The sequence below is a fragment of the Doryrhamphus excisus genome, linkage group LG9 (assembly GCF_037039965.1).
Source record: "Doryrhamphus excisus strain RoL-2023G ecotype Guam linkage group LG9, RoL_Dexc_Guam_v1.1, whole genome shotgun sequence".
Lineage (NCBI taxonomy): Eukaryota > Metazoa > Chordata > Actinopteri > Syngnathiformes > Syngnathidae > Doryrhamphus > Doryrhamphus excisus.
Window position 1 is genome coordinate 18,823,496 of NC_136365.1, and position 13,037 is coordinate 18,836,532.

A 13,037-nucleotide genomic window follows, 5' to 3' on the forward strand; every position below is an offset into this window, starting at 1 on the left:
TGGAATAATAATAGCAAGATGATAGCATCAATGTGAGCAAACTATGAAAGTATATCAACATACATGTACTTTATACTGTGCTAGCGTGTAGATGTAGTAGTGTGTGATGTTGCCTGTCCAAATATCTTTCAAAAGAAGTAAAGGTGCGTATAAATGTACGTTTTGGATGTGTTTTGATTCCACTGGAAATAAAACAGACATTCAACTGGCGTAGCCTCTTTGTTAAAGTGCATGCAACAACATCAGTATGCTTATGGATAGTCACCAGACCAGATATTAAAAAATGATGTTGCAATCCTTACTAAGTCCACGCGGGGGAGACAGTTCCGAAACGTTGTCTCTCATCCCGGAAGTGCAGTTTTTTGTTGCTTTATTTGTTTTAATAGACTATTCTGCAATCTGACATTGTTTAATATAATTAATGTCAGAGAAAATTTGTAGATAAATATACATTTTTAAAAGAGAACTGAGATTATGCTCGCAACTATAAAAAATGACGTTGTGCTGCCTTCAGGAGCTATCGTAGAAGGCACAAAGCAGTAAAACACAACAAAACCAACGCAATAGAATCCTTGTTCACGAAGAAAATTTGGAATCGTGCGTTATTATTGTCGATGTAATGTGATTTAGGAGTGATTTAGCGCAAGGATGAGGAGCCGCACGTTTTTGACGCCTGGAATTCGGACAATGACAGGGGTACCTGAACGCAACCTGCCAGTTCAACATGGCGGCCCAACGGAGGAATTTGATGCAGAATGTAAGCCTGAACTTCACCTTTTCAAAACATTCTTCGTCTTTAAGAGTCGAGGATGATGTGACGTGTGTTCTCTGGTTTCCACGAAGTCACCCGCTGGTCTCCTTTGCTTTTCGTTTTCATTTTCGGGTGTTTTTGTGTAGTTCGGAGATGCGAGAGCTAGCTTGAGTCTTTAAGTATGCTAGCTGAGCAGCCCAACTCTTCTGTGACAACACCCGGAGTCCTTGCTTTAACAACAACCGGATGGAACATTTTTATAAACTGTAGTGGAAGATGGTAACCACTTAGCAAGAAAGGTGTACTGCTCGGGGTGAGGCACAACACGGTACTGGGAAGGAAAAGTTGAAGCCATTATTTACATGGAAACAAACGCAACATTTGCTTTTTATGTCAGATGTTGTCATCTACAGCCTCATCCATAACTGTAGTCACTTATCATGGACACTGTCTGTGTGGTGTTTGAGTAACAATGAATTTAGTATTGCATTTTGTACATATCATATCAGTATTAATAATAATAATAATAGTGGTTTGACTTCCTTGACAGCATCAGAGCTGGACAGACGACCTGCCCATATGCCAGCTATGCGGCGTTGGCACAGCACCCAACTGTGTGTATGAACCCGATGGCAAAAGCACGCAGAGCCACCCCAACGAGGACACACACCTACGCTTCAGGTAAGGTATTAACATATGCATGCAGACATTGGTGCACCATCACCGATAACATATTTTAGTCTAAAAGTAAAGTCAAAATATTATGGGCGGGTGAAGCTTCATGAAGCTTGAGAGGCTTTTCTTTCAAATTGCACCGCAACAGATGCAGTGAAGTAGAACAATCAGAGTCACTAAAATGAGGTAAACACGGGTCACCATTACAAATACATAAACAAACTGGCCAATGGTCTCGTCAGCAGTCCAAGCAATGACAGCCACCAGTCCATTTGCAAGCGTCAGTGCCTGCTGTGTCAAACCTCATCAGCCATGTGATATTTGCAGAGCGATACAAGCTCGTAGCAATGGTAATGGTTTAATTTCATTTGAACATGCATCAGATTACAATTGAATGCATCACATAATCAGTTCACAGTTCCACATGTCCAAAAGGAGTAGGAAGAAGCAAAGCTTATTAAATCCTACCCCTCCATCTGGTACTTTTACAATCAGTAACTGTTACATTTGTTCACTTCCTGCTTTCCTAATATAGTTTTTTTATTTTTTTTTGTCACGTACCGAAGTACAAGCAATATTTTGAAGCAGTGTGATTCAGGAAGTCTCCCATCTCTAGTAAATACGGGAAAAAAATGTACACAAAGGAACAAAAAGTTGTCATTTTACGAGAAGAAACTCATATTACTATGAAGACAAATGTCATTTTAGTAGCATAGGGTTGCAATATTAAAGAAAACATATGTTGCACTTTTCAAAAATTACATCCTAACACAAGAAGAAATGGAAAAAAAGCAGCTGAAATTTTTCAACATTGAGGTCAAAATATTAAAAGACAAAAGTTCTAATCTACTGAGAAAAGTAGCAATTTTATGAGAATAATGTGGTTAAAATATATTTTTAAAAATATGTTTGAAGTCGTAATATTATGAGAAGCAAACAAAACAAATATTTTGTTTTGTAGAAATAATGTTTTTGAAAATTAGTTTTGGGGGAAAATTGTTTAATGAGAATAAAGTCCAAATATTTACTGTCAATATTGTTGTTGATCTAAAAGGAAACATTTTCTGAGAATAAACTTGTACTTTCAAGTGGAAAAGCCATGTCGTTTACTAGCTTGGAGTTAAAATGTTAAAGAAAATAAGAGCAGTTTCCATGAAAGTCATAATGGTTTGGTGCATAGGTGCTGTTAGGCTGCTCAGTGCAGTTTGCCACCAGGTCCAGCAGATGGCGCTGTTGCATCCACTTTGTCATTGAGTGTAAGACTATCATTTTTCAGACAGACATATGTAGAATTTTTGGCTTGAATGAGTGATGTTCTTGATCCATGTCTGTTGATGAAATCTGCCGTCTTTTTAAAACGTTCTTCCCGCCTCTCAGGAGCGAGGACTGTTGCTCGCTCTACGGCGTCTTCAACGGCTACGACGGCAGCCGGGTGGCCAGTTTTGCCTCGCAGTGTCTGACGGCCGAGCTCCTGCTGGAGCAGCTCAACTCCACTCACACGGACGCCGACGTGCGCAGAATCCTCACGCAGGTTTGTGACAAGACGCAGGTTTTTTTTTTTATTCTCACTTACGAGGGGGGCAAGCAGTGGAGCTACATCATGGAGTGATGTTCCTATCAAGCTAGCATGTTAGTAAAATGTATGTCACTTGAATTCCATGGTGGGTCAAGTGTAGTATTTTTCTTCCACTTCCACTTCCACTTTCTTCCACTTCCACCTTTGCTTGATTGTGCAGGCCTTTGAGGTGGTGGAGAAGAGCTACCTGCACACCATCGATGATGCTCTGGCAGAGAAAGCTAACCTGTCCAGCTACATGCTTCCGCACAGCGAGGCAAGCACACACACACACACACATCATTCTCTCTGACGGCATTGAATGGGTGGCAACCGGAGTATTAGGATTGTGTTAGGACCGTGGTTCTCAACGCAAAACTCTCAACATGCACGAAATCCAAAGAAATATCGCTGAATAGGTGCAGATTCTGGAAGTACCTCTCCTCCCTTGTCCTCCATTTGCCTCACACCCTCTACACACTTTCAGCGCTGATCTCGGCTCCCTGAACGCCTCTTTGTCTGCCCTGACAGAAGGTGCAGGAGCGCCTGAAGGAGTTGGAGCAGGAGGTGTCGGGAGGGGCGACAGCCATCGTGGCGCTCATCCTCAACAACAAGCTGTACATCGCCAATGTTGGTACGAACACGCCAGATGTCACACCTGCACGGTGGTTTGGGCTTTAGCGTACCAAAGATGGGTAACACCGGCACAAACTCAAACTCAATTTACCTGGGGACCACATTCCTGCTCATGTACTCTACAGGACCTTAGTGCCGGGCGAACAGGAAGTGATGTCGCAGTTGAGTTGTAGCTTGTGGTGGGTTATAGCCACAAGAGTCGCCTATTATTATTATTGTTATTGTTGTTATTATTATTATGTGAGATCTGAATGGTTGTTTGTTTATATGTGCCCTGTGATTGGCTGGCGACCAGTCCAGGGTGTACCCCGCCTCTCTCCCAAAGACAGCTGGGATAGGCTCCAGCACCCCCCGCGACCCTCGTGAGGATAAGCGGTAGAAAATGAATGAATGAATGAATAATGAAAACCTGCATATTGTGTTTGTAGGGACCAACAGGGCGCTGCTGTGCAAGACCAGCACCGATGGCCAGAATCAGTTTTTCCAGCTGGGACGGCCACATAACACCGACAACGAAGACGAGCTGCAGAGGCTGACGGCGCTGGGTGAGATGAACTTTAAAGGTTATCCCAAACAGCAGAAAGAGATTGTACTACGTATGAAGTAGCTTGAATGAAAAGGCACTGTTGTAGCCTTATGTAAGCTGTACTCCTTGTATTGTGTACTCTGCCTCTCAAGCTGAGACGGATGAAGTGGTCGGTTTTCTTCCTCTCCTTCCTTTTCTTCAGCAAAGCAATCGTTGAAATGCACAAAGCGCGACAATCACTCCCGTGGCCCTTTCCACTCGCTTGTTCCTGACACATTTTGTCTAGCTCTTGGCAACTTTTTTTTTTTTGTCTTTCAGCCAATTCCTGCACCCTCCCGCGACACTTCCAAAACTTCCAGAAATTGGCTATAAACTCGATGATGTTTACAGGCTATTATAGAAGAGAATACACTGACAGGCTTACTGCTTACTGCTTACTGCTTACTGCAGGGGTCTCAAACTCAATTTACCTGGGGGCTACTGGAGCTAGGGTCTAGGTGAGACTGGGCCGCATCAGGTTTTCCCCCCCAAAAAAAAAAACGCATTTATTAAAAACAGAAAAATTTTTCAGTGCTTTAGTTCCGATTTTCTACAATAAAAGCTCTGATAAAAAATTCCACTGTTCTCAAATATCTTAATTTTTATTTTCCTGCACAAAATAAGATGAAAAATAAATAAACAAATCAAGAATAAAGAAAATCAATCAATCAGTAATAAATAAATATAATAATAATAATAAAACGGCAAATAATAAAAACTTAAGAAACCACATATAGTTGGTGGGTAGACAAATGATTTTTTTCAGATTAAAATAAACAAAGCATTATTAGAGCCCTGTAGACATGACAAAACACGACTATAGTCACATTTATACTCTTTTTATTTACAACATATTGCGCAACTGCAGGGTCTTGAGACACATGCTAACTCGCAAACTAGAGAGCTAGCGACCTAAACGGTAGCCTTTAAGTTATTTCCTTTCAACTTAAATAGCAAAGACTTACCACTTCCACACGGATAGGGAGGATAACTATTAACAGTTATGTAAACTTTAACATGATCATTAATCAAAAGTAATAATTTTTTCTGGGTACATGATACCATACAGCATCCATATCAAACTTGCGCGGGCCGCACTAACATTAAACTTTCATATCAAGGCGGGGGCCTCAAACTAGTGTCCTGTGGGCCACATTTGGCCCGCGGGCCGCGTGTTTGAGACCCCTGCCTTACTGGGATGACAGGATGTGTGGGCAAAGAGAGCTGTGTTTTCCTTCACACTTTCTCATGCACTCCAAATCATGAAATAAATAAAAAAAACTTAAGCTTTCAAATATTTAGCTGAAAAATGCCACAGCTATCATTTAGGATGTATCTGTGTATACTATATGTCGTGTTTAACCTTGGCGATGCTCCCTCCCGTTCGTCTTTTGAGTCAGTTTTCAGTTGATATCGCGACATGTCCTCAGGTGGTTGCTAGTGTGGCGGAGGAAGCGCAGCGCCAGGTTCCCAAGCCACTATTTTAGATACGCCGGCTGCCAACATGTCAGCCCGCAGCGACGTGGCTCATCTCCACCTTTCTCTGCCGTTTTAAGTTCAATATTTCTGTGGCTCCGGCCCATCTTGGCAGCATTTTACATGGACCAGCAGTCATTTCCATTAAGCCCGCTGAAGGTGACCTCTCTCCCCTCCCCTCATCCACTCCCATCTCCGTCTCCCACTTAACTTCTCCTCATCTCACCCTCAAACTCATCTCCTTGTCCTTGTTAGTTCCCTCACACCGGCTAATGTATCATTTCTCTCTTTAATTTGCTTTTTTTTTCCCCCCGTTCATCCCAGGAGTGGACTCGGCTCGTGTGAGGCAGGCGGGCCAGATCAGCGGGCACAGCAGCACCAGAAGGCTCGGAGACTACAGAGTGAAAATCAACTACAGTGACATTGACCTGCTCAGGTAAACAAGTAAGCTAGTTCACCTGCAGAAGCGTCCTGCTGGGACGAGTGTTGGACGATATTTTCTATATACCGATATAGAGTCTTCCAATGATAAGAAAAGGACTTAATGCGGTAAAAACGTAACTATAAATTAATGTGCTTTACAAGTGTATTTCATTGTATGGCTTAAGGTTTGTAGCTTCTTATACAAGACTCTGAATTTCAGTTTTATATATTATATATTTTAAATGCTGAATTTAATTCATTCATTTTCTACCGCTTATCGTCACGAGGGTCACGGGGGTGCTGGAGCCTATCCCAGCTGTCTTAGAGCAAGAGGCGGGGTACACCCTGGACTGGTGGCCAGCCAATCACAGGGCACATATAGACAAACAACCATTCACACTCACATTCATACCTATGGACAATTTGGAGTCGCCAATTAACCTAGCATGTTTTTGGAATGTGGGAGGAAACCGGAGTACCCGGAGAAAACCCACGCATGCACGGGGAGAACATGCAAACTCCACACAGAGATGGCCGAGGGTGGAATTGAACTTGGGTCTCCTAGCTGTGTGGCCTATGTGCTAACCACTTGACTGACGTGCAGCCATAAATGATGAATTTCAATTTTAAAAAAGATTGTGATATATGCTGAGGTCCATATTGCTAACCCTAAAATATATATATGCATATGTCCCATCGGAAAAAAATATTAGGCCACCCTGATTTCTTGTTAATTTTAATGCCTGGTACAACTAAAGGTGCCTTTGTTTGGATAAATATCGCTATGACAACAAAATAAGCTTGTTTGTTGAGTTAGTTTTTTTTGTCAGTACAATGCTATCGTTATTCAAGTAAGAACTTGTTTAATATTAAGAAAACCAAACCATGGAAGATGCTAGATATCAGCATTTATATGTGTGGTACCAAAATATGTCCAATCTGTGTTTGTTTGAAGTCTTGTTTGCGTAAATAAAACGTGATGCGTTTCTGTTGGCAATCAGCACGGCCAAGATGAGGCCCATCATCGCCGAGCCAGAGATTCACGGCAGCCAGTCGTTGGACAACGTGACGGGCTTTTTGCTGCTGATGTCAGAAGGACTCATCGACGCCCTGGAGTCCGCGCACGGGCCCGAACACGTCAACAAGGTAGCATGTCAGGACTGAACGTCTGTGCCATGTTGTTCCTTCGTACTGGGCCAGATGTTGTTTTTTTTTATTCAATCCGATTTTCAACATAATCCATCTTTTCTCCATTCCACATTTGAGACTGATAGTCGTTCTCCCCGTCCATCTCCCTGATTCTCCCCATGCTCTGTGGTCCGACATAGGAAATCATTGCCATGGTAGCAGCGGAGTTGGCCCAGCAGACCACCCTGGAAGCGGTGGCCCAGTCGGTAGTGGACCGCGTCAAGCGCCTGCACCACGACGTCTACATGTCCGGCCGCCAGAGGGCGACGTTGTGCTCCTGTCACGAGGACATGACCCTGCTCATCCGCACGCTCAACTACCCGCTGGCGGACGGTGTGCTCACGCCGACACAAGGTGGGACCGGTGCAGGAATGTTAGCTTAAATGCTTCAGACGGGAAACATGGCAGAATAGTCACCTTCTTCCTATCTGGTTACATTCAACATTTCCATTTTTGTAACATTTGGACTTTTTAATGTTAGCCTAATTGAAATATATTTTTATAATAATTCTATAATTATAATAATTTTCAGGGTCGAGTGTGAATGGTTGTTTGTCTATATGTGCCCTGTGATTGGCTGGCCACCAGCACCCCCGCGACCCTCGTGAGGATAAGCGGTAGAAAATGAATGAATGAATGAATGAAATTACCACACAAGCGAGGTTCGACCCGGGTTCGATTCCTGGCTCGGCCATCTTTGTGTGGAGTTTGCATGTTCTCCCCGTGCATGCGTGGGTTTTCTCCAGGTACTCCAGTTTCCTCCCACATTCCAAAAACATGCTAGGTTAATTAGTGACTCCAAATTGTCCATAGGTATGAATGTGAGTGTGAATGGTTGTTTGTCTATATGTGCCCTGTGATTGGCTGGCCACCAGTCCAGGGTGTACCTTGCCTCGCGCCCGAAGACAGCTGGGATAGGCTCCAGCGACCCTCGTGAGGATAAGCGGTAGAAAATGAATGAATTAATAATAATTTAATTTTTTTTTACATGCTATCATGAATGTACCTGTTACATAAAACCATACAACCTTGTCGGAGCTTTTTGGAGGCGGGATTTTTCGGCGGAATATCATTGGTGTGTCCATCACGTGCATTAGTGAGCTGCCTCATGGAAGCTGTTTTTCTATCTTTAGAACACACAGAAAAGAAAAACACTTTATGTCTGACATAACGATTTTTTGGAAATCCTCTCTTAGCCATGTCGCTATAGATCCCATGCGGTCACACAATCTTAGGTTATATGGATTGTCACACACATAGTCACTGTATCATGATACCATCGTATTTTCCGAACATTTGATTTTCCAGCCCTTTATAAATTGTTGTGTGTACTTGGGTCAGCTGGGATGTGGACTTTATTGAGCTCTCAGGGCCGCTCAGAACCAATTCCAAGTGCAGCCCCGGACTGAAAACAACATAAGAGCGCTAATAAAAATAAAACCACATGTACTGACGTCTGAGCGGAGCCGCCTGGCGGAGGAGAAATCAGAGCTTTTTTGAGTGTGGGACTTCCAATAACGCCACACGTCGCTGAGATAACAGCGCAGCCAGAAGAAAAAAACACTTGCTCTCATTCCCGTTTTCATGCTGAGGCTGCAACCCCGGTGAGCCTCGCCTTCCTTTGTTGTTAATAGCGGTGCCAAGACAAGCGTTCTTTGTACTGTCGGTGGACCGCAGGACGTTTTCATGACTTTGTTCCTTTTGCTTCTCTGGCAGGTGGCCGCATCTACCCGGTGTCGGTGCCCTACTCCAACAGCCAGAGCACCAGCAAAACTAGTGTCACCCTCTCACTGGTCATGCCCTCCCAGAGCACCCTGACCAACGGGACCAACACGGCCTCCACCCTGGAGGAGGGCACCCCCACGCCAGGGTAAGCGTTCTCTCTCTCGTCATTTCCACTTCCCCTGCGAACCCCGTTCATTTTGGCCATCAGCTTCCCTTTTCTCAATATTTACTTTGGGTGAGTGTGGTGTTCCTGCACCGCATTGGTTATTTGCTTGCGCTTCCTCTTCCTCTTTTTCACGGGCTCCAGAATCAAGGACAGCTGGCGAAGCATTTTACCGCTCGCTCTCTCTCTCTTTTTCATCAGACAGAAACGTAAATAAATGATTAACACTTCCACAGCGCTGAGAGCAGAGTGTTACTCACCAACAAATGACATGCAAAACTCACCAATAAGCGTCTTATTTGGAAGTCGGAAACCGAAAGCAACGTTTTGTGCAGGTGGTGGAAGTTTCAAATGATTTGAATGATCAACGCGACTGACGACGCATTTCAAAACATGAAACTTACTTGTTTTGCTTCAATCAAACACGTTTTATAGCCGTATACACTCACTTCCTGTGAGTCGCACAGGACTGAAACCTATCTGTGGTGTTTGGTAGCTCATGTCAATGTCCTATTTTTTAAGACGGTTATCTTTTATGTATGAGGAGCGTGCTTCTGGACCTGCCATCCATCCTCCATCCCACTTATCCTCACAAGGGTCAAGGTGCGGTATGCTGGAGCCTATCCCAGCTGACTTTGGGCCAATGGCAGGGCACATTCCGACAAACAACCATTAATACCTACATTTAGTTTTTGGATGTCTTCTTAGTGTATTAGTAATGTAACTTATTTGTGTTTATCTGTAAAAAAATAATAAAAATTTGCACGCCAATTATATTTCCATTTTATGTAGTACTAACATAAACGTATATAAGTCACTGAGCTGTGTGTCAGCCTTGGCAGATACTCATGAATCCTGATAAAAGGATGAAAGTCCTCCAACCTAAGGTGAAAGGTCGAGATGAGCATCCATCATTCGTTGACTAACGCTTCATTTCTGATCCTCGCTGGCCCCGGCATGTCCTCATCCATTCTGTGTCCTTCACGCCGTCCTCGCCAAAGCTCCGCCTCCATCCTGCAGCCGATAATTGACCGCCCCCTCTTTCCTCTGCCCCGCCTCTCACTCTCCACCTCCCTCTTTTGTCTCCCCGTATGCCCCCCTCTTCCTCCTCCGCTTCGCCCCCTCCCTCTGTCCGCCTCCCTTTTTTGCCTCCCGACCCGCGACACCTTGTCCCCCGCCCCCGCCCTCATACCTGTACCCCCCACATCCGTCAGCAGCCAGAGCCCCACCGCCACGCTGCAGTCCACCAACACGCAGACACAGAGCTCCAGCTCCAGCTCCGGTGACGGGAGCCTGTTCCGCCAGCGGGGGAGTCAGGCGGCGCAGCCGGACGAGACCGGCCGGGTACCGCCGTACGTGGACTTCAGTCAGTTCTATCGTCTGTGGGGGACCGACCACGGGGAGAGCCAGATAGCCCAGGGGGGGCTGGGACCTCAGTGAGGAGAGCAGCACCAGGTTTTTGGACGCCAATGAACCCTTTGTGTGCTCCAGGGACAACCCCGTACTCGCCAAGGTGAGGCTTTTTATATGTGGGACTTGTGGGGAACACCGTCAAACACCGGCGCTCCCGAAGAAACAAACCCACAAGCACATTAGGACTCACGGCAAGGCAAGCGGCAAGGTGGGGGTCAAGGTAAACCTTGTGAGGGTGGCATGCGCCACTTCATTAGGTACACCTCTCTGACAGATATCATAACGCTGACGGCTCATAGACCTTTATTATGGTGTCAAGAGCCTGATCTTCCATTATGACACTGAAATATCCATCCGTCAAAGCTGAGCATTATTATTGATGCAGGTGTACCTAATGTTGTGTGCTGTGGTTATACTGTACATGTGTATTATCATTGTATCAATAAGGCCTAGACTTGTTTATGAACATCATGAATGGGCTCATGTACCTTTGAAAAAAACATGTAAATAAAGATATTTTATCTACAATATTTACAGTATCTCCTTTTCACAGCATGTGATGGAGCAGGCCAATGGGATTGTTCTGTGATGAAAATATATATTTTTTATATTTACATTCTTTATATGTCAATGTGCAGGCTTCGAGAAAATGAAAGAATGTCACTTTGATGGTGTTCTTTAGGATCATTGACCATTATATTTGGTATTACAAGCGTAAAGTTGACTATAGGGGTGTTATTTTATGTGTAGAGGGCTCTAATAATGATAAAACTGCAGCCTTATGATACCATCTACTGTACAGAATTGGAAGGACAAGCCGTCGTAATTAATCACCCATTGATTGATGCCAATTTTCTTAATTTTGTGGGATCTGTGATTGGTGTATGCTGTCAGTTGTTCGGTGCACCCTTGATTGTCATGTGTTTATGAGCCAGGGCCAATGAAAATCCTTTGTTTCCAGACCTGACCAATGCAGCTAAAAATGGAATCCAGTGAGTTATGATTGTTTGGAAAAACCGGTAAGTGGAGTCGGACGTATTCAGCATATAAATGAAATAAAAGGTTGTGCTTGTCAACTGAATTTAGGAGCAACAAATACAGTATAAAGGAAACAGTACTGGTCCAAGAATGGATCCCTGTGGCACACCAGAGGACAGTGGAGCAAACGTCCTGTCTGTCAAATATGACTTCAACCACTGGAGTGGACCACAGTGTGAGATGCAGCAGTGAGGGCAAGCATCACCAGCAACGCAGGTTTTGTCAGGTATGTCATTCTGAACTTTGAGTGGTGCGGACTCAGTACTGGGCTGCACGGTGTTCGAGTGGTTAGCGCACAGCTAGGAGACCAGGGTTCAATTCCACCCTCTGCCATCTCTGTGTGGAGTTTGCATGTTCTCCCCGTGCATGCAGGGGTTTTCTCCGGGTTCCTCCCACATTCCAAAAACATGCTAGGTTAATTAGCGACTCCAAATTGTCCATAGGTATGAATGTGAGTGTGAATGGTTGTTTGTCTATATGTGCCCTGTGATTGGCTGGCCACCAGTCCAGGGTGTAAAAGCAACCTTTTGTAAAATAAATAAACAAGGGCTTACTGTAAATATAGATATGATTCAATTGCAGTGTCAAAATGACAACCACCTTAGATGTGCCTTCCTCCTCTCGCAGTTTCACTTCCTGTTTTTCAGTTGTCCGGACAGGAAGTGTGTGTGTACACGGATAAAGAGAAGTAGTTGCCAAATTCAACAAGCAAACGCGCCTGCCTCTATTTTCAATTTCTAAAACCCTGATCCAGTCAGAAAGTTTAGTCCGCTTAAAAGCTGCATTCAAGTTCAGGGCTTATTAGTAGCCGCTTACTGCTTTAATGAACTCCTATGGATCCTCCACCGGCTTCATCAGCGACTTTAGTAGAAAAGCAACAAATACACAAGGAATTATAATTTTAGGGGGTGGGGACAATCCAGGCCGGTGTTGCTAATTGCTCTGTTTAGATGTAATTGCTGTTTTCTTTCCACTGGGTTCATAACCCGGTTGTTGATAGGTGGCTTTAATGAACATAATTGCTGCTTGTGGGAAACAAGAGAGACGCTTAAACAGTCCGACGAGGGGATTGAGGTGTGAAAGCGAGCTGTTATCGCCATTACCGCTTTTACTACTTAGCGCTTTCACTCGCCATGGCCTCTGACTGCCTCTCTCCTCACTCTGCCCCTTAACGTTTTGACTGACAATTGCAGGTCTCGAGCTCAGCCCTTGGTGGGACCAAGCTAAACGCTAGTTCTTCATATTGAACTTTTGGTAACCTGTTGCATTTACATAGGAGTCCATTTTGGACCGCCGATGTGTGTCTTATCAGAGCTTTGGAAACTCAACCGTTACAAAAGTGTCAAAAGAAGTGAATCCCTGTGGGACGCCGGTCGACAACTACACCTACGCACTCCTCGAACGGCGCAGTAGATTAGAAACACCTGGT

At 44.4% G+C, this 13,037-nt stretch overlaps 1 protein-coding gene across 4 annotated transcripts; it reads left to right on the forward strand.

Annotated features, from left to right (window-relative positions):
- Nucleotides 1-666: 666 nt before the first annotated feature.
- tab1 (TGF-beta activated kinase 1/MAP3K7 binding protein 1) lies at nt 667-11,150 on the forward strand. 4 transcript variants are annotated; one of them, XM_078793557.1, is made up of 12 exons: nt 668-757; nt 1,302-1,432; nt 2,804-2,957; nt 3,163-3,258; nt 3,513-3,615; nt 4,046-4,162; nt 5,983-6,094; nt 7,083-7,227; nt 7,410-7,623; nt 8,986-9,139; nt 10,159-10,199; nt 10,284-11,146. In XM_078793557.1, the coding sequence occupies exons 1-12, from the start codon at nt 725-727 to the stop codon at nt 10,595-10,597; spliced, it is 1,614 nt and encodes a 537-aa protein (XP_078649683.1). In that variant the 5' UTR covers nt 668-724; the 3' UTR covers nt 10,598-11,146. The 4 variants fall into 4 exon arrangements, with proteins under 4 accessions (XP_057938179.2, XP_078649683.1, XP_057938200.2 ...); XM_058082196.2 differs by having other exon boundaries at nt 667-757; nt 10,159-11,150; XM_058082217.2 differs by lacking the exon at nt 10,159-10,199 and having other exon boundaries at nt 10,372-11,127.
- Nucleotides 11,151-13,037: the final 1,887 nt, after the last annotated feature.

Excerpts from the sequence above, each read along its gene's own strand:
- tab1 (XM_058082196.2), top strand. The coding sequence starts at position 725 with ATGGCGGCCCAACGGAGGAATTTGATGCAGAAT. Across the intron at positions 3,259-3,512 it reads ACATGCTTCCGCACAGCGAG|AAGGTGCAGGAGCGCCTGAA; the intron begins GCAAGCACACAC and ends CTGCCCTGACAG. Across the intron at positions 3,616-4,045 it reads GCTGTACATCGCCAATGTTG|GGACCAACAGGGCGCTGCTG; the intron begins GTACGAACACGC and ends TTGTGTTTGTAG.